At 38.5% G+C, this 20,000-nt stretch overlaps 2 protein-coding genes across 5 annotated transcripts in view; both read right to left on the reverse strand.

Annotated features, from left to right (window-relative positions):
* Positions 1–8,140, reverse strand: part of LOC138022237 (rhamnose-binding lectin-like) — an 8,297-nt gene extending 157 nt beyond the window's left edge. The window contains exons 1-5 of the mRNA XM_068869294.1: positions 8,044–8,140; positions 4,232–4,322; positions 3,512–3,780; positions 1,680–1,979; positions 1–45 (exon numbers count right to left, since the gene is read on the reverse strand). The exon at positions 1–45 is cut by the window's left edge and continues 157 nt beyond it. Of these exons, the coding sequence (XP_068725395.1) occupies positions 25–45; positions 1,680–1,979; positions 3,512–3,780; positions 4,232–4,283 (642 nt within the window). The 5' untranslated portion in view covers positions 4,284–4,322; positions 8,044–8,140 and the 3' untranslated portion in view covers positions 1–24. The remainder of the gene's footprint in view (positions 46–1,679; positions 1,980–3,511; positions 3,781–4,231; positions 4,323–8,043) is intronic.
* Positions 8,141–10,245: 2,105 nt separating this feature from the next.
* LOC138022235 (dystroglycan 1-like) overlaps positions 10,246–20,000 on the reverse strand; it is a 21,475-nt gene continuing 11,720 nt past the window's right edge. For 3 of the 4 annotated variants that reach the window (XM_068869291.1, XM_068869292.1, XM_068869290.1), the window contains 3 exons: positions 19,790–20,000; positions 16,143–16,656; positions 10,246–13,469 (listed from right to left, as the gene is read on the reverse strand). The exon at positions 19,790–20,000 is cut by the window's right edge and continues 29 nt beyond it. In XM_068869291.1, coding sequence (XP_068725392.1) covers positions 12,673–13,469; positions 16,143–16,656; positions 19,790–19,948 — 1,470 coding nt within the window. In that variant the 5' untranslated portion in view covers positions 19,949–20,000 and the 3' untranslated portion in view covers positions 10,246–12,672. The remainder of the gene's footprint in view (positions 13,470–16,142; positions 16,657–19,789) is intronic. The other variant, XM_068869289.1, reaches the window with a different exon arrangement.

The raw sequence follows: 20,000 nt of genomic DNA on the forward strand, positions 1-20,000 counted from the left end.
ATAACACCAATGTGACACCTTTGTTTATTGACATCTGTAACGCACCTGTTAATAGATAACAGAGGTAACGTCAATCTCGTTCCCGGAGTCTCTGTTACCGTTGTCCAGCGGAACAGGCGCGCGAGGCTCTGGAATAATCCAAAACCGGAACCAGAGTTTTCTGATTTTGGTTGAATAACTGCAAAAACTTTACGGAACTGGTAAGTTGTAAACAGATCTATTTCTAGATCATCTTCAACTTCGTATAGATAAAAATCCAAAAAAAAATCATGAACGATTTTGAGTATAGAATTAAAAAAATGGCGGGTGATGAGATCGTTTTTCAACAGCCGCATCAAACATGGCCTTTTTTTATTTGACAAGAGTCTCTTTCCCGACGGCGGGTCAAGGGAACGATGACTCTGGGAACGAGATTGCGGTTAAATTAAGGATGCTCGAAAGGGTTTTCAGCTGAGCGCGCGCGCGCGCGCGTAAGCCACACACGCAATTCGTAAGCTGCTCGCGTCAGCTCGTGATTCAAATGGGTCACCAGAAATAAACAAATACCGCTAATTTCGCTCACCTTTCTCCTTTTTCCTATACATATGAAATATACATAGACATCTCCTATTCACGAAAACTACGAAAATTCTACACAAACGGTTTAATAGTCACTTAAATCCGTTTGTGTTGGCCTGTAGCTCCACTCGCGCGCGGACTCGAATGAGTGGGTGACGCATGCGTAAATGCTGATCTTGTAACCCCCTAATTTTTCCTGATTCTGCAACTTTACTCGTTTATATCTCTGCTTCCAGACGGTGAATTTTTTTCATTTTTTGCCTGTTAGCTTAGATCGATTAATTTAAGCTGCTTGTCTTTCAAATTAAAAAAAAATTCTGTAGGTGAAAAAAAAAATTAGAGCCACATTTCAAAAAAACTTATTTTTCGGAAAAACTGACCTACAGATTTTGTTGAATTTTAAATATTTTAGGGAGTATTTCTAACATTATCTGGTAAAGCTGAATGGGAAAATTTCACCGTCCCGTTTCTTCAAAAATGGTCACATATGTTGATTTTAAGGCTCAAAGAAATGCCTAATATCGTTGCCATGGTAACGTTATTTTGGAGGAAAATATAATGTGAGAAATCTGCGATAGGTACTTAATACCCTGGCCAAATTTCGTCATGATATGATTACCCTAACTGTATCTAAGGACAGAATATTTTTATTTGTTTGAAAAAAGAGAAACTATTTCGAGCCTCCTCAAACGATTGTTATATTGATTCCAGGATTACGAGGGAAAGGTCCCTGACCCATACGTTTGACTCAGGCTTTGTTGTTTAACTGTCTGGTATGTGGATGAAATTCTAATCAAACTTTGACCATTTATGAAGTCAAAGCTGAACATTAATTTCTTTTCAGTGGCCTACAGAACTGTGTACGTAACTTTGAGTCTGTGGTTTCAACGTTTTGTGAGAAAAATTCTCAAGTGTAACAAGTCAAATGAAAACTATTGAGCAGTACTTTCCCATGGACCTGTTTATTTTGCGTTACAAGGTGGTTCTAAGTTTTGAGTCTGTGGAATGAAAATAATGAGTACCCTAAATAGAATCTTTTTCTTAGCAGTTTGCGTTTTTTCCAATTTTGATCTTCGCAATCAAGCCTATGCAAAATGAACGTTTTAAAGCTTTGAACTTACCTCCAGATATTTCATTGTTCCGACGCAAGGATCACCAAATATCGAGTTGCTAGCTTGCAAGACGCAGCTAGATGATCCCTGGCAGTTCCGTCGCACTCTATAAAGGGCCCGGCCTAAAGTCGCGCAGTTTGTGGCTATTATAGGACCTCCACAACCACGGCTACCAATCAGAAGGCCATAGTTTGCTGACATGATGTTGATCGTCTTGTGGCCACGGCAATGGATTGCAACCGAACTGTGTTCACAAATCTGTAATAACCTTCCATACAGTCCTGTTCTAGGCACACACTTGTAAGATATCTATACATGTGAGACAAGATTATGGAAATAAATAATAAATAAATAAATACACTGATTGCCTAATTAATTTATTTATTTATTTATTTAAAATACACCATCATATGGAAGAATTTCACCATTATCTTTGCAGGATTTCAGTTATTAAGAGTTTGAAAGGACGTGATAAGACTAATATTTTAGTTCTGAAGATTAATATAGAATAAATTTCCCGTTGCAAAGTTACCTGGGCTTGAACGTAAAACCAGCTTGAAAGGCTAAAGTAATAGCTTAAAACATGTGACCCTGACAGTCCTCCAGGTTGTCTTCAGGTGACCTTTATACTAATGGAAACTGGGCACTTGCGTCTGAGATGTGGGGGCAAGGCATATATTATTTTTTTTTTCAATTGTTCAGTCGCACTTCTTGACCTCTGAAAACTCAATATGACACCAAAAAAGTTCTTCATATCATGTTCAAATCGCACTGATAAAACACCGGAACAAGACTTAAGACAATATAGAGCCAAAGCAAATGAAAAGCTTACACAGATCGAATGGAACACGTGAATTTGTTTTAGCTGTAGAGCTTCACTCAGCTAGTTTTCGCGTCTAATTCAAATTTGGAAAATGAATTTTCATTAGAACGACGGAAACCCATAGCAAATTTCCCTCATTTGAACGCTGATTTCCATCACCCCAAGCCAACTGGTTTCCTCTACAAATTACCCCTTCAAATACTTCGTGCCAGTCTCATTTGGTGATCATTTTGATGCATGTTACTCTTTCAATTGAATTAGCCTTCTCCTGTCAGTTTTTTCATCATAATCAAACCACACTTCTTCCTTGATTATTAAGGTGGCTGGAACCAGTTTCACCACTTTTAGAGACCTTCTTGTTAGATGGGTTATAACTACTATACTGTATCACGTAACAGCAATGTTATGGTACCACGTCAAACACCAATTATTGCTTAACAAAATGCACTCACAATTTTGACGTAATGGGTTACCATGGCAACATGAAAGGTCTTCAAAAACACCCTATATTTCGTCTTTACTTGCTTATATCTTAAAAATGAACTCGGTGACCCCCATTTTTTATTGTAGAATAGTAATTAGCATCTTGAGATAGAACTATCTGCAAAGTTGAAAAAAATTCTTGGGAACCAATTCAGAGCTACCTTAATTTTTCGAAAATCTAAGGTAGCTCTTAATCGGCTCCCAAGAATTTTTTTTAACTTTGCAGATAGTCCTATGTCAAATTGCTAATTACTATTCTACAATAAAAAATGGGGGTCACCGAGTTCATTTTTAAGATATAAGCAAGTAAAGACGAAATATAGGGTGTTTTTGGAGAGCTTTCATGTTGCCATGGTAACCTATTACGTCAAAATAGTGAGCGCATTTTGTTAAGTAACAATTGGCGTTTGATATGGTACCATAACATTTCTTTTACGTGATACAGTTTAGTAGTGACAACCCTTCTAATAAAAAGGTCCTTGAAAGTAGTGAAACTGGTTCCAGCCACCTTAAGCCACTGGGCCGGTTGACCCACCTCTAGATATTTCGCAGTGCCAACACAGGGGTCCCCAAAGGCAGCATTGGTAGGGATGAGAGTACAGGTTTGCTGGCCTTGGCATTGATGTATAACCACCATCATTGATGTAACGGATTGGCAGTTGTTGGTTCTGATAGGACCATATCCCCGACAGAATATACTGCTAGTACGCCCATAGAAAGCTCTCACAATATCGATCTCTTGTGAGCCACAGTTAATTGTCAGGTGTCCCCCACTATGTTCGCAAACTCGCCGAAGAGTCCCCTCTGCAGATGGAAATCAAGATATTCGGTTCGCATACAGTAGTCACGTGATTTTATTTTGAAAATGTTTGGGCAAAGGAGGAATGTAGGTGTGTGCCAGTATTCTGTTGCATTTGCCTTACTTATTTTTTTAATGTTCTTGGGCGGATACTATTGTGCTTAATTTAACTCTTACTGAAACGCCCTTGGAAGACACTCTTGGTGACTTTCGCAAATGGAAGACGTGCTATATGCAATTAATCATTTTGGGGTTCGTCCCTAGACATAGTATAAGTCGGGTTGAAAAGCCTGTCTTTAATTTATATCCTAACAATTCAAATATAATAAACTAAATTGTTCTTCAACGTGAAGTCGGAAATGCGCAAAATGCATCTAGTGGCTAACCTTGAGGGCTGCGTTTAAGCATCGATACATTTGACCCTACACATCGAGTAAAATCAATTAATATCGTTACCTGTACTGTTGAAGAACCCCGGAATGAGAAATAAAACGAACAGGTGTAACATCGTTTGTAATTGGTCAGCGGTTTTAGTAAATCAGATTGGCTATAAGAGGAAGAGAACAACAGTTAGATCTCCACTTGGTATTGCGGGCTTATTGGCACGGAAGCTCTTTCATTGCGAGGTGATGAATTCGCGATAAGTTCAGGTTATGGAGTGCAGCTTTTTACTCATAGGATAAAATTCCTTTTTGTTTCGCTGTTGTTCTTTGTTTCGTCAGTTGCATAGTTCATTCCGTTCGTGTTAATTATTTAGTGTTAATTTCGTATCGTAGTCAACCGTAATTAGTACCTTAGAAAATAGTTTGTAAGTTTATTCGTTCGTAAAAGTCTCCATTGTTGACATACTATTAAACTGTAGGATTGTAAGTGTCGTGTTTAAACAATAAGTTTGTCAGTAAGTGTTAATTGTAGAATTAATTATTATGTAAAGATATAAGTGTAAGTAACGTGCTGTAGGGGTGTGGTGGCGAACAGTTGGTTGACGGAAAAGGCAAAGAAAGAGAGAAAGAAGAGTGAAAAGAGAACACCGCTAAGAGTCATTACTGGGAGCTGTTTGAATCAAAGACAAAACCCAGGCATTTGTCCGCAGCAGCAGGGGAAGCAGAAGCGTCGACCGAAAGGAAGAGCTGAGAAAAAGTAAAAGCAACGGGAAGAATTAATGCAAACGTGTAGATGAAATTGTCAAGGAACAGTGGTAATTTGAGAGGAACTGTGTAGAACCGAACGTTTAGCTCAACTTGTTTACCAATTTTAGTTTTAAGGCCTTTTGTAATAGCAGTAAGATTAGACAATTTTGAGTAAGTAGCTTTAGTAACTCTTATACTTGCAGTTAAATTACATCTTAGATTTAAAGTCGTAAGCGTTTTCTTAAAATTTATGGTTGTTTGTTGTGCGATTGTGGGAAGGGGTTTGGGTGTAGTTTTTTTGTGTTTCATCATCATTGTGTTTCTATTCCTGGGCCATCCGGACCCACGTCACACCATGTTAGTTAGCATTTTGTTCAGAATATCTAGAATTGCATGCTGAGTCCAAAAATTGTTTCTAAAACCATATTGTGACTTGAAAAACATACAGTTCTATTCCTGGGCCATCCGGACCCCGCACGTCACACCATATTAGTTAGAATTTTCTTCAGAATATCTAGAATTGCATGCTGAGTCCAAAAATTGTTTCTAAAACCATATTGTGACTTGAAAAACATACAGTATCATCTATGAAGGATTCAAGACGTTTATACATTGATCTTTCGAATATTCGGTTAAAAACAGTAAATAACGATATCGGACGATGATTGCTTGGATCAGTTTAGCGTGCATTAATTGGCGAGGATACGTGCCACACAAAATAGATTTATTGATTAGTTCAGCTAAGACGGAAGATATGACATGGCGTGCGGACTTGAGGAAGACAAACTGGAAAGGAGTATAACCCATATGCTTTGACTTGATATTGTTATCAAATTTCCATTTCAATTTCAGAAGTGACAGCATCAAGTAGAAAGAATTGGGGTAGTTTGAATTCCCAAGATAGTCTTTAAAGGCTTTAGTCCGACGAACGCGAAGTGATGGTTCAATGTATTTGCTATTTCTGATTGATTATTCTCTGATCGTTAGGAAATTGAACAGTTGTTACAGTCCTTGTGTGCCTCTTTCTATTAATCAAAGTATTAATACCTTCCCACGTCTTTTTCATTTTATTTAGGTTACTGCTAAAATATTTATATTTATATTTTTTAATATATCCACATTTATTAGTTTACATGTAAATTTTAAACTATACTTCGGAGCTATATATCGAAACTACGCTACCTATCTATGATAAACACAGAACATCCGAACTACACTACACATCAAAGCTATACGCACTATGCACATTTAAACATACTACAATACTACAGTATTAGTTTAAGTTGGGACTAGTTGGAGGTGATAGCTCATGCTCCACTATGAGTAAAATTTGATGCCATTTTTTATTATGAAAGTGGAGTTTGTTATTTTTCCTCGCAATGAAACGTTCGATCTGGTGCGTTAATTGTTTTGCATTTTGATATTAACAGGGCAATAGTGGGAAACGTTTGGCTTCATTTCGAGCGAAAAATAAGGTATTTGCTCTCAAGTATAATGTAGTTAACTAGAATATTGTCATCAACATTATCCGCAGAAAAAAGCCCAAATAAAATATCTTTGATATGGAAGTTTTTAGAGATTAACTTTTGCGATTTGAGGAGAATGTTTAGCTCATTCCAAAAGGTGCTAACCTTACTACAGTGAAAAAAGAAGTGTTCCAATGTCTCCAGTTCTTTATGACAGAAATAACATAAAGGGGAATCGGCTAAACCAAATTTGAAGAGCATAACGTTTGTATAACAAATTCTATGAAGAACTTTATATTGGAATTCTCTTAACTTTGTATTCAACGTTATTTTAAAAGGCAAAGAAAATATTCTTTCCCAGTCTAGTTCAAATGTCTTTGTGTTGAACATTTCGTTCTATTTTTTCATAGAGGTAGGGTTTGAAGAGATTTTAGAAAACGTTTCATACAATAGTTTCGCTTGAATCTTTGCAACATCAAGCTTTTCCCCTCCAAGGTGTTGTGAAAAACTATCGAAATCTACATAACAATCGTGTAAAAGAGCTGCATTTTCATTTGTCTTTAACAATCTACGCCATTCCTCCGGGATGGCACAAAAGAGACTAAAAAGGAAATAATGATCAATAGGTGAGAGGTGTGCATGTTGTAGGTAAAAAAGCTGTTTAAAATTGCCATGTGAGTTGAGGAGGTTCCGAACAGTTGTAATACCAACATCAATTAACTTTTTCAACCAAAAGTTAATTGATGTTGGTATTACTGCTAATATGCTTAGTAATAAAGCTTTTTTCTGAGGCAGGTAAGACTGGAAAGTTTGTTCCTGTACAGCCTAAATTTCGCCGGATCGCCGGGATGAAAAAAAAACATTTTTTTGTCTTTATGGATTTACGTAAACCCCAAGATATACATGGTTTAGAAAGTTGCTTGGCCTTGCGTTTGGAAACGGTTTTTAGAGGAGCATTTTAATTAAATTTAATGCAAAACGAGGAAAACAACTTGTCAACAGAGTCATTTGCAGCACGGCCTCCACAATCGATTTGGGAGATATCTCTGAAAGAGTTTTCTTCTGAGCATTTTGAGTCAATCGCGGGTTCTAATACCCTGATAACGAGTTTTAGAGAGAGTGAATGAAGCAGAATTGAGAGAAGTGGGCGCTAATATCTGACGCAATGTTGCCACTGGAGAGTTTGCTGTCAAGTCTATTTACCCGAATAATAGCAATGAGTGTGGCGGAATTGTTATAAACTCTTGAAGGCTTAACAAATACCGGAAGAAATGAGTAACTTTGCATGGATATTAGGACGTTATGGGAATAATCATTACTTTCCGACTTGAGGAGATCAATGTTGAAATTGCCCATGATATATTTTGGTTTCTCCAAGGAACTCAGTGTTTCTCGGGTGAAATCAAAAGTAAGTTCGAAATTGTTCTGGGGAATTATATTGCCGATACATTACCCCAAAAATAATGTTTTTACTATGTAGGAAATCGATTTCAATCCATAAAGCCTGGAAAGCCTCGTTAGATGTTTTTTCAAGGAGTATAATTTACAGAGTTGTTAATGTACGAAGTCTAAAATTCAGTAGTACAGCGTTTACCGTTCTCACCAAATAATTTCTTTCAATGTCTAATTGAAAGGGAAGTACGTAATGTAACTTTCAGTAGGTCTGACTCACCTTCTCGATTCAAGCTCTCGGTCCTCTCCAAAAAGCTTAACTTGAAACTTTTGTCCTCGTTGCTCCTTTTTGTGGTATCAAATTAAACCAAACCAGTTTTTTGAACAAGTTCGCGATTTGTTTAATGAGAGCCTCAAGGAAGACGAATATCATTACCATATTTATTTCCTCAAAATTGGTAATATTTGAGTTTTTTTTGTTCATCCTTTCTCTCCAGTCACGCAATACAAGACTGAATGCCGAGAGAAATATTACTCCGAAATACTCCCCGTATTCGATACAATAATTGTCTTTTGGCAACCAATGTTTTAAGCATCGTTTTTTTTTCTTTTAGAGACCAACATAATATAATCCCATATCAATCCGTTCATAGACAGTCGCGTTGCATATTGAATCTCTGACAAGTAGCCAGCAGAGTAAACACAGAGAGGTCTCAAACTATATACGGTGTGCTAGACAAGTTTCGATAAAATCAACAGGAGTTAAATAATTATATTAGGCCTTAGTAAAACTCCAAGGACGAGTACGTTGTGAATAACCGATAATATTATTACCGATGTTTTTGGGGAGTCAGGGTGGTTTAGCGGTATTCAAGCCCGCCTCCCACCTTTCGTGATACGGGTTCAACCCTGGCCTCGGGTCGGATGTGGGCTGAGTATCAGTCGATCTCAATCTCACTGCGAGGGTTGTTCTCCGGTTTTCGTCCCTCATCAAAATCGACTTTCAGTCAATAGCCCTTTTCACGGTTAGTTTTTCTCATTTGCATTACAATGTAACTAGCATTGCCTCACATATTTTGTAGTTTTAACCCGAAATTGCCTCGCAACCACGTTAGACTACATTGTAATGCAAATGAGAAAAACTAACAGTGAAAAGGGTTATTACATCCGGCTGCGGGCGGATACCCTCGATAGGGAAAACTTCTGGTATTCTTCCCTTTCATTGAATTAAATGAATAAAGTTGGTATTTATTTAATAGGCTGTATCGAATCCACACAGAAATATCAAGTTTATTTTATTACATTTATTACATTTTGCCATTTTACAATAAATTTACATTTAATAATTAAAGTTAAGATAAGAAATACGGCGACGAAACCTAAAAGAAACCAGAAGGCTTATACGAGGTTAGGTTTCCTCCCAAAATAATTAAATAACACAAATATAACGGAGCAAGACGTTCAGTTAGGTGTAACACAGGAGTAGGAACGAAGACTAGGAAGGAATTAATAGCTGTTGATTAAAAACTCTTTCAGCTTGTATTTAAAGGACAGTAGAGTTGGGGTATTTTTAATTTCATAACTAAGGGTATTGAAAAATTTAGGGCCTTGAAAAGAGATAGAAAACTGTCTTATGTTAGTCCTGCAAAGAGGTAGCCGAAAAAAGGAAGCGTGTCTTGTGTTGTAATAGCCTGCGCTCGCAGACGTATTTCCGGTTGTCGCTTCTCTCCGCCCGAAAAGTAACTAGTAGTAACTAGTAAACTACTAGTAGTAGTTTTCGGGCGGGAGAGAAGCGACAACCGGAAATACGTCTGCGCGCGCAGGCTAGTGTTGTAACTATGAATACTATAATAATTATTAACAGAGAAAAAAGAGTCAAATTTAGGAGGGAGATTACCAGTACTAAAAGAGTACATAAATTTTCCTAGTTGTAACAAGTAGATACTGGTTATTTTGAGAAATTTAAATTCTTTAAAAATTGGATCTGTGTGAGCATCACAACCGGACCTGCTTACTATCCGTATCGCCCGTTTTTGTAATATTGTTAACCTTTTCAGGTTACTTTTGTAAGTGGATCCCCAAACTAAATTACAATAATAAAGATACGGAAGAACCATAGAATTATATAAAGTATGTAACGAGGTTTTAGAAAGGAAATAACTGGATCTATAAATTATGCCAATAGATTTAGATATTTTATGCGCAACAAGCGATATATGGGAAAGACAATCATTCAGTATAACACCAAGGAAGAGGGTCTCTGAGACTTGGGTTAAAGCTTCCCCATTAATGGGAATGTCAAAATCATAGCAGTCTTTTTTGTCAAGGTCTTAACACCATGAACTTAGTTTTGGATATATTAAGGGAAAGTTTATTTGCAGCAAACCAGGCTGAGAGCTTATTGAGTTCATTGTTTAAGATATTGTTCAAAGTAACCGGGTCCCTTTCAGAAATAAATAAGTTGGTGTCATCGGCAAATAAAATGGATTCTAGGCGAGAAGCATCACAAAGGTCATTGACGTATATGATGAAAAATATGATGAAAAATATGATGACGTATATGATGAAAAATATATGATGAAAAATAGGGGGCCAAGAATTGAACCTTGAACATTAGCCCATCATACAGAACACTCAGTAATAAACTGAGCGACGTCCTCAAACGTTTTTGTATGGTTTGTTATTACTGGGTTGCCAGTATGGCAAACCCAGTCGAAATCTGAGTTGGTTTTTTTAATTTTTTTTTTTTCCATGTCGGTAAAAGTCTTGCCTGTCACTCCCCTGCTAAGTGGTGTCCTTGTGCATAGAGCCTTCTGCCTTCTTCTTAGGATCGAGAGGGTAGTGGGAAATGCGTAGATTTCTCTGGTGGACACAGTAGAATTAATTAGTGTTACGCGAATGGCGTTTTAGTGGATCTTTAAACAAAATATACCCTTATGGAGCTCAATAATGGAAAGTCAATTGGATACTAAACAAAACAGGTGCTGAAAAAGAAAATCTGGAATCTTAAAAGGACGAGTAATCGACTGCGACAACAATCTGTCGCCCTTCGAGCCGTAATCAAAGTGAGCTGTAGTTCTAATATTGTACAAGTGTGGTGTTTTGTGCAACACTGAAATCAAATGGAAAATTCTCTAGTAACATATGGGTTTAACAATGACAAAGACTTGGATCTGTGATCTGTTGTTTGTACTCAATTATGCACAGTTTTCTGGTAACAATTGGAAATTTCACAAATTCTTGTTAGTCAAAAATTATTTGAAAGAAAGCTTGTTGCTTATTTTTTGCTTGATAATTCAAGTAAAGGGTTTTTCAGTTAAGGGTTTGATGCTGAACACTCGTGGGACATTTATTTAGTTGCGTTTTTGACACGGAGTGTAATTTGACACGATTGAGTTTCTTGTCTCCACGCACGTAATGAAATAGGAAGGGTTTTTTGCCTCTTATAGCAAATATGTTATTTGTTTCAAAAAACATTTCGCTGGAAAAGGTGGCCTTTATGAATTCATCATGTTGTGTAATATGCGAACTTAACTGGATAGTTTTTATGGCAATAGTAAAGCATTTTCGTGTCAAAATAAGGTACGCGTCTTTCTGTTGTGTTAACTTAATTAAATATACCATGGCTCGTCAGTTTGTATTTGTCGTCTGCTGTAAACTTGATTTCCACTCTCAAAATTACCTCCAGAACCTACCTTTTGCGTAAAATAAGCTTTTAGAATGATGTTCTTTTCTTCTGTGGTGATACTTGACGATTCGGGAACATTTTGTGAAAAAATATTTCTAACGGGTCACACGCGCAACTTGATTTAAAATTTACACAAAATGTCAACACAGCGGACCTTACACTAGTGAATTCATTTTCCTCCTCTAAATACATCTATTCTTGGTAAAGACTCTCAAACTTGGTTGATCTTTCATTTGAATGTCTTAGTTTTTTAAACAAACGGAAAACAACCAAACTCGTCCCAGTCCTCTCACGTTTCTGAAATGGCCTATTGCCATTTGCCATATTTTTGTCATATCAGGCAAAAAAAATGATCATGGCCATATTTGCATCCCAAGCTAATTCTTACAAATAATTTAAGGTGATTCCCTTGTTTTGCAGCGCGCATCTCATACTGCGCATAACATTGCAACTTCGGATATGGCAGCATTTCACGCCGGCCATCTGAAGAGAGGCAACATTTGCCGCTTTTGATGTTCAAGAGCATTGAAGTGCAATCATGATAGCTCTTCTCGGTTAAGAAGGTGTTGTTTTGAAACTCGCCCCAGTCCTTTCGCAAAAAATGATCATTTTGAAGCTGAAATTGCCCCTTTTACCATTTATTTATCTTCGTGTTGCGAAGAAACGAGCACGGTCACCCCATTTTTAATGGTTTTATTTACTCATCATAGGTACACGGAAAGCATATTTGCTCTGTGTTAGACAGAGTAGAATCTGTTAACTCTCAGTCCCAGGAGTAAATGTGTTAAAAGACTCTTCAAGAGATGATCTATTGCCATAGGCCATTTCAGAAACGTGAGAGGACTGGGACGAGTTTGGTTGTTTTCCGTTTGTTGAAAAAACTAAGACATTCAAATGAAAGATCAACCAAGTTTGAGAGTCTTTACCAAGAATAGATGTATTTAGAGGAGGAAAATGGTGAAATAATATATCTTCAAATATCACCTAAAATAGAGAGTTTGTATGGAATGGGTAGACAGGCCACAAAATTATAAGGGTTTGTATGGGATTTTGCAACGTTTGCAAGTCTCCCATTTGGCCAATTTTCCGTAGAAAACTCTCAAACTTGGCTGGATAGCTTTTCATTTGGTAACATTTCAGTTGAAGAGTTTAGATTTTCAATCCAAGCAAGTATGAGAAACTCGTCCCAGTCCTCTCACGTTTCTGAAATGGCCTATGTTTTCAATTTCCAGAGCTCGAGACATTCTCGTCTCCATCGCCCTTTTCGTTTCTCTTAGTCGGCGGGGCCTTGGCACGAGAAAACGAAGGACTCATCAGATTCAACTGGATGCCGACATCATTCGTCAACAATTTGTTGTAGTGCGTGACTATTGTAAATTTGTGATTGAATGTGACACTTTGAACTTCTGAAACTTGCACAGTGAATGAAAAACGAAGAGACCTTCCTCCACTATCAGTTGCAATGAGAAGAAATGAGTGACTTCTAGAGCCTTCCTCCAAAGGCATGCCATAGATCTCTTGCGTTGAAGAGTTAAACTTTATCCATGATGATGCTGAAAGTTCCTCACCATTTCCTGTCCTCATTTCTAGTCTTAAATTCCTAGTGGAGCCATCTTCTTGGTCCCAAATTGTATCTGCAGGAATGGTGTATCGTAGCGCCTTTCCTAGATACACAGTTAAGGGGCCAAGGGGTTTCCGAACTTCAGGTGCATGGTTGACGGAGTAGACAGTTGGCGTCACAACAGCCGACACCGTCACAGTCACACTTCCGAGTGTTGGAGGAGGTGGGGACATGGTGTATGTCTGGGTGGCAGTCACATAGATCACTTGATGAACTACACTTCCTAACATTTGTGTTGCGATAGGAGTTGGGCTCAAGTTTATCTGTCTGCGTACTCTTTGCCGATGACTTTTGGGATGGCCAGTCACAATATGCCAACCAGTAACTGGTGCATCCAGAGCATGCTTGAAGGATCCTCTCTCGGAACTGGATTTCATCAAAGAAGCAACTTGGATTCCTGATGAAAAAGAAAACAAATACATTTTACAGACTGCATCTATATTACTGGAGGTTTAATTAACATACAATGCTGTTTTGTAATAGATTTTATAGTTTGTAATGCTCCTGAACACCAGAATACTTTGATTTAAGTTACTGTACTGAATTCAAAATTTTAGTCTCTAAAGAAACTGTGGTACTGTGTCGGTGGGAGATTGAAACCGAAATTCATTTTATCAAAGGAGTTGATAAAGGTCGAATAACCACCATGAAAGATTTGGAAAGCTGACAATTCGAGCGGTAACCCATTTCGAGCGCTAGCCCTTTGCTCCGACGAAGGGCTAATGCTTGAAACCTCAGCTTTCCAAATCTTTCACGGTGGTTATTCAACCTTTATCAACTCCTTTGATAAAATCAATTACTGTACTGAATTGTTTCCTTATCCCAATATCCTTTCCCTTTATATTAAGAACATGTTTTATTTATCAGCCTGAATTTGTTCTTATTTATATGGTGCTTTATTGACCAAATTTCAGCCTGATGTTCTTAATCCACTTGTTCTTATATGCGGGTGTTTACTGTATTCCCATTCTTTTTTGCCATTTCCATCAATTATTCCTCTACAGTAAAGATAATTCTAGTTTCTGAGGCCAACAGAATCCTTGATTTCCATATTTAAAATTTTTATCCTTAGGACCATATTTTTGTCATATCAGGCAAAAAAAAATGATCATGGCCATATTTGCATCCCAAGCTAATTCTTACAAATAATTTAAGGTGATTCCCTTGTTTTGCAGCGCGCATCTCATACTGCGCATAACATTGCAACTTCGGATATGGCAGCATTTCACGCCGGCCATCTGAAGAGAGGCAACATTGGCCGCTTTTGATGTTCAAGAGCTTTGAAGTGCAATCATGATAGCTCTTCTCGGTTAAGAAGGTGTTGTTTTGGAACTCGCCCCAGTCCTTTCGCAAAAAATGATCATTTTGAAGCTGAAATTGCCCCTTTTACCATTTATTTATCTTCGTGTTGCGAAGAAACGAGCACGGTGACCCCCCATTTTTAATGGTTTTATTTACTCATCATAGGTACACGGAAAGCATATTTGCCCTAGAACGTCCCCAGTTGGGGAGTAAAATCACATAGTGTTAGACAGAGTAGAATCTGTTAACTCTCAGTCCCAGGAGTAAATGTGTTAAAAGACTCTTCAAGAGATGATCTTTTTTTCAATGGTAACTCGTAAAGAAAGTGCTTCTTTGAAGGAGTCAAACCTGCGACCTTCTGATAACTAGTTCCAATGGTCTACCACTCAGCTAAGGGACTAAGGAGACTCTTGGGAGCTAGGCCATTAAGGTGGCTTACTACAGTTTTTTAAAGAGAAACATCAAGATTTTGAAATCTGTGAAATTAAAGGAACAGGATGTCTCTTCCAAAGTGTTAGTCACTGCAATTGTTGTAAAATGTGATTTTACCTTACAAATAAATGCAAATCATGGGGAAATGCTGAATATAGTGACCGAGCTCCTGGATGGAGGACTGGAAACTAGACACTTCAACGGCCTTTTTCTTGGAAACGAGATGTACGACCCCACATTAAAATTTCATGATTTCCTTGGCAAATGGCAAATACGTTGATTTTTTTTGTCTATTTTGATAATAACTGAAAAACTGTCTGATAGATCTTTTTAAAAATGTTGATGGTTTCATCGTTATATTGTTTACTAATTCCCAAAATTTTAGCCCTGGTCGTACTGCTAGGTTTGGGAAAAAGACCTTTGAAATGTCTAGTTTCCAGTCCCCCGTTCAGGAGCTCGGTCACTATACTTACCATTTTCCCCTGATTTGCATTTATTTCTTTGGTAAAATTGCATTTTACATCAATTGCGGTGACTAACACTGAAGATGACACATCCTGTGGCTTTAATTTCACATATTTTAAAATCTTGATCTTTTTCTTTGGAAAACTGTAGTATTTAAGCCACCTTAGCGAGATTCCATGCAAATAGGACTTGTCATAGCTTTCTGATAAAACTTTGCACACTGTTGTAACATGTCAAGCAGATGATAAAAATGTAATTAAGAAAGGGGGGGGGGGGGGGTCACCGTTCTCGTTACCATGGTACGACGCTGACGTATACAGCTATTTAAGCCACTTTGACAATTGCCACGCATTCCCAATGTTGGACAAATTTAGCTCGATTTTACAAATGTAATCCTGATATAACAAAGAGCCTGGTGTCTTTCTATGGTTAATTCACCTACCTATACCTGAAAAATGTATTTGAATGCCCTTGTGAGTACTTAACACTCCAAAATAGATTTAACTTGATTGTGGGCAGTTCGACTTGTACAATTTTATGAAATTGCCAAAACAACTGGCTATAGATTTTTGCTGATTTTTGAAGACACCATAATTCTCAGCAAAAACATGAAATAAAAAATGGTGTCACTATACTCGTTCAGGAGAAAATGGCCATTCCTTGACGTAATAAGCTTGGCGTGAATGAAAATCTGTCATTTTATCAATGTGTGCGAGCTAATGTGCATGGCAATGACACAAGAAATTATGCGGAGAAGGGTTGCACAATGCAAAACCAGGAAATCCTGCTATGCTGCTAGGAATGAAATCATTGAAATGAAATGGCCGAGATGGAAAATTTTCATCTCAAAAAGCTTTAATGCCTTGTTTACCTGAAACATCGACACCACAACCGATTTGCCAGGAAATTGCAATTCCAGGTTGTTTTGAGTCTGCAACATTTCCAGGTCCTGCAGTGACCACTGTTGCATCCTTCAAACCGAATGCTGTGTTATGTCCTCTGCCCACTGCCATGTGAAGGTTGTTTATGTTGACGTTGACAAAATCAGACAATTTGCTCATGAGATTTTCTCTCCAAGATCCAGAAAATGTCTCCATGTTAAGGTCAAACAAAACGGTTGCTACAGCAACAGGCAATCCATTGACACACTTTGGTTCTGTGAAATCGGGCACTTTGGTTTCATTTGAGAACAAGGATTGATTGTTCAACACGGTATGTAAATCTTGGATAAAAATTGTAAAAACAGCTTTATCATTTCTTTTCACTGAATGGATTTTAATGTCAACTTTCCCTTTGTCACGCCATTGTGCCACTCCATGAAGTTGGTTTTTAGCTGAATCAAATGACAGCCATCTTGGAAGACCTGGTTTTCCTTGTGCTGATACCTGAATAATAATGAACTCTTTCAATTTTTAACTGCTTGACAGGCTTGAGCTTTGGGGGAAGGGGGGGAGGGGGGTGTTCCATATGAAAGGGGTGGGGATGCTCGTCGTCTTGCTTAGGGGTGTAAATCTCAGATTTTGGTCTCACTTAGGGTGTTCTGGGGAAAGTGCCATCATTATTATGTAGCCCATAATTATGTAGCTGTAAAGGTGTTGTTTAGGGTTTCAAGCAAAGAAATATACAATATCGCTTTAATATGTCTTAAATATGGTCTCTTTTAGGGGTCAAAATATCCTGGGCAAAGCCCTGATTGGTCTCCTGTAAGGGTTTAATTCAAAATTTCAGACGACAAGCATCCCCACTTTTCATATGCGAAGTCCCCCCCCCCCCCCACCAAGGGCTTTTTATTCGTTTCACCTGTACTGGCAATAATGATATCACCTTCACACAGTACTAACGAGATGGCTCAGTTGATTTACAGCATCGGACTGAGTCTAATATTGTTGAAGGGTGACTAGAAGGACAATCACATTAATATGATCCAACAAGGATGATAAACTCTAGGCCCGATCTCACAACTCTTTTACAAAAAACTTTTAGGGACTGTTAAGAACTCACATTTTTTTGGGCATTACTAAACTACAAAACAGCAAAATGAAAAACCAAAACAAGACTTAAATTTGTACCCAGATTGTGCATAGAGACACCTACAATTGGACACCAAACCTACCCCCTTTGCAGATGCCACAAAATTCTCAACAGGACCAACATGTGCTGCATTTGTTTCCTTGTGAGTTTTGGTGTTTGAGAAAAAAAAGTCAGAAAAAATAGCTGTTTTGGTGTTTTGTTTGTAATCGCTGTCTCGTGGTTTAGAAATGCCTCAGTTTTTCCAGGTTGGGGTCTGGCCTAAGATGTCAACACCAAGCAGGGAACCCTTGGTCCAATCCTCACTGTTTTCCACCTGTGGAGGGGGAGGTTGTGGATTCTAATCACAGCCACTTTAAATCTCATGATCTACTCAAAGTGGCACTGGAGTGTAATGAGATGGACTCTACCTTTGTCATTTCCAGAGAAATCATTTGCAAATGGTATTACTAAGCAATTTTTTTCATGTAAGAACCTACTTGATCCACTAACACTGTAGTACTCCCCAATCTCCTTCCCTTGGTCTCTCTTCTCTGCCTCCATTGTCGTTGGGGAAATACCCTGGTTCACGCTGGTCACGGGAAGGTTCACCAAATGTGTGTTAGGGGATGGGTGGCAATGTAGGCTTTGTTAACATTGCAAAGAAGGGAATCAGCACACGACTGATTTTGTGGTCAGATGACCATCGACAAAACGTTTGACCGCAGTATTTTATGTACTACACGTATGGAATTCGACATGAAAGGCAAAAAGTTGTGGTCAAACCGATCAGACACCACAGAAAATATACTCGTGTCATTCTCCTGTGTGAAGGTCCAGATCAACAAAGAATGCTAATAGTTTGCGACGAGTGCCACGAGTGCCACGTGACCAGCGTGAACCATGGTCTTTTTCTCAACGACAATGGAGGCAGAGAAGAGAGACCCTGGGAACGAGGTTGTACTACTCCCATCCTAAAATTTCCTCCTATTCTGTCAGCTTTACCATACACTGCTTACTACCAAATGTAAACAGTAAGGATTCAATTTGGCATTTAAGTGTAAAAAAGGCAATAAGTTCCTGGCAAAAGTCTTACACAAAATGGAGCAAAAGAAATCCAAGGTAAAAGCATGAATTTTGTTCTTTTTTCTCGTCGTACCTCCACAAAAGTAGTCAATCATTAGCTATATGTCACCAGCTAACATGAGAATTTCCCTGAGCACAGAACATCTCCACCTGAATTTGCGCAAAGTTCTTAAGGACGCTGCCTAATGCTGTGGTTCACATACGAGGAATTCATACAGAGGCTTAACTGCCAACTGCTACAAATTGCCCTCGTCAGCCGTTGACCAGGAACTATGGTAGTTTTGGCGGCTAGCAACAGGACTACAGTTCCTGGCACCGCCAGCAGCAGATGCCACTGGGTGATGCCTGGTCAGGCATAATAGCAGCAAGCCTGTGGTATATGCTCAAGGAGTGTCCAGAAGGAGATATCAGAGATATTTGCTGGATTCAGTTTAACAAGATATTAAAGTGATCAACGCAGGCTAGGCACTGTGCGATGACTGCCAGATCCAGTTGGATGCTGCCTCTGCTTCTTATTGAAGAGTCTTGATTGCTGCTCGGAGAGTTTTCGTTGGGAGTCCGATGTTTGACAGGGAGGACCTGGTGGATCTTGCAGTGAAACAGCGGTAACCAATTTCAATGGGTATAACGCTGCAGGCCCAGCCACGGTCTTCACAGTTAGCACAGAGGGGCTTGTAACAGGTTCTCTTGCGTTTGCGAACTCAAAGCTCCCTTCCCAAGGCACAGTTAGTTCAACCACGTGCACGCATTTACAAGAGTCGGACCAGATTATGATGTCCGGGTGCACAGTTGTGATGGCAATGTTACATGGAAAATGCAGGGCTTCAGAGAAATCAGCCAGCATTTGCCAGTCTTGGGCACCATTAGTAGTCCCGAATGTTTCGTTCTCTTCACAGCGGCTGTCCCTGCATTAAGACCCTGGACAGTGCCTAATGCTGTGATTCACATACGTTCTACACAACTGCAGATACTCGGGATTCCTATTGGTGGTGGTTACTAATGCAGAGATATTTTTACGCGGTTTAAGACTAATGCAGAGAAAGCAGCACTTTTAATTAGCAAGTGCTCTTGGTATCCAAAAAGAAAATTTGGCGTTTTTCAGAGGTCATTAAGCTTCAATGTTGATTAATTATCTTAAGTTTGAAAAATGCATGGTTACCCCCAATTTTCTTTTTAGATTTCAATAACACTTGTTAAGATCTGCTTTTCCCGCATACCTTTGAATCAGTAGGCACTGTCCTTGATGCAACTGATACAATCAAACAGACGTGCAACTAACAATATGTATTGATAATTTCTTGAATTCACTTATTGACCATTGATTAAGAGCATAAAACCCACAGCCAACAAATTGCATGTATAAAATTCATTTCCACTTTGACATGCCCATGTAATTCATGTAAGTACTCTAAAGCCTTAACAAACCTTGTACAGACAGTGGCTTTCAACTTGATGTGGTAAGAAATACTTGAATGATCGCCCAACAACTGCTATGGCATTTGGTAGTCTTTGGTAATGCACCTCCTGATCTTTACCACATGCAAGTGTTACAAGTAAGCTTAAAATGTAAGGCCTGAAGTTCATTTCTGAAAGGAAAATGTCTGTTTGCACTGAAACCCTTTCTGCTTATGTGCTT

Source organism: Montipora capricornis, chromosome 10 (genome assembly GCF_036669925.1).
Source record: "Montipora capricornis isolate CH-2021 chromosome 10, ASM3666992v2, whole genome shotgun sequence".
Taxonomy (NCBI): Eukaryota; Metazoa; Cnidaria; class Anthozoa; order Scleractinia; family Acroporidae; genus Montipora; species Montipora capricornis.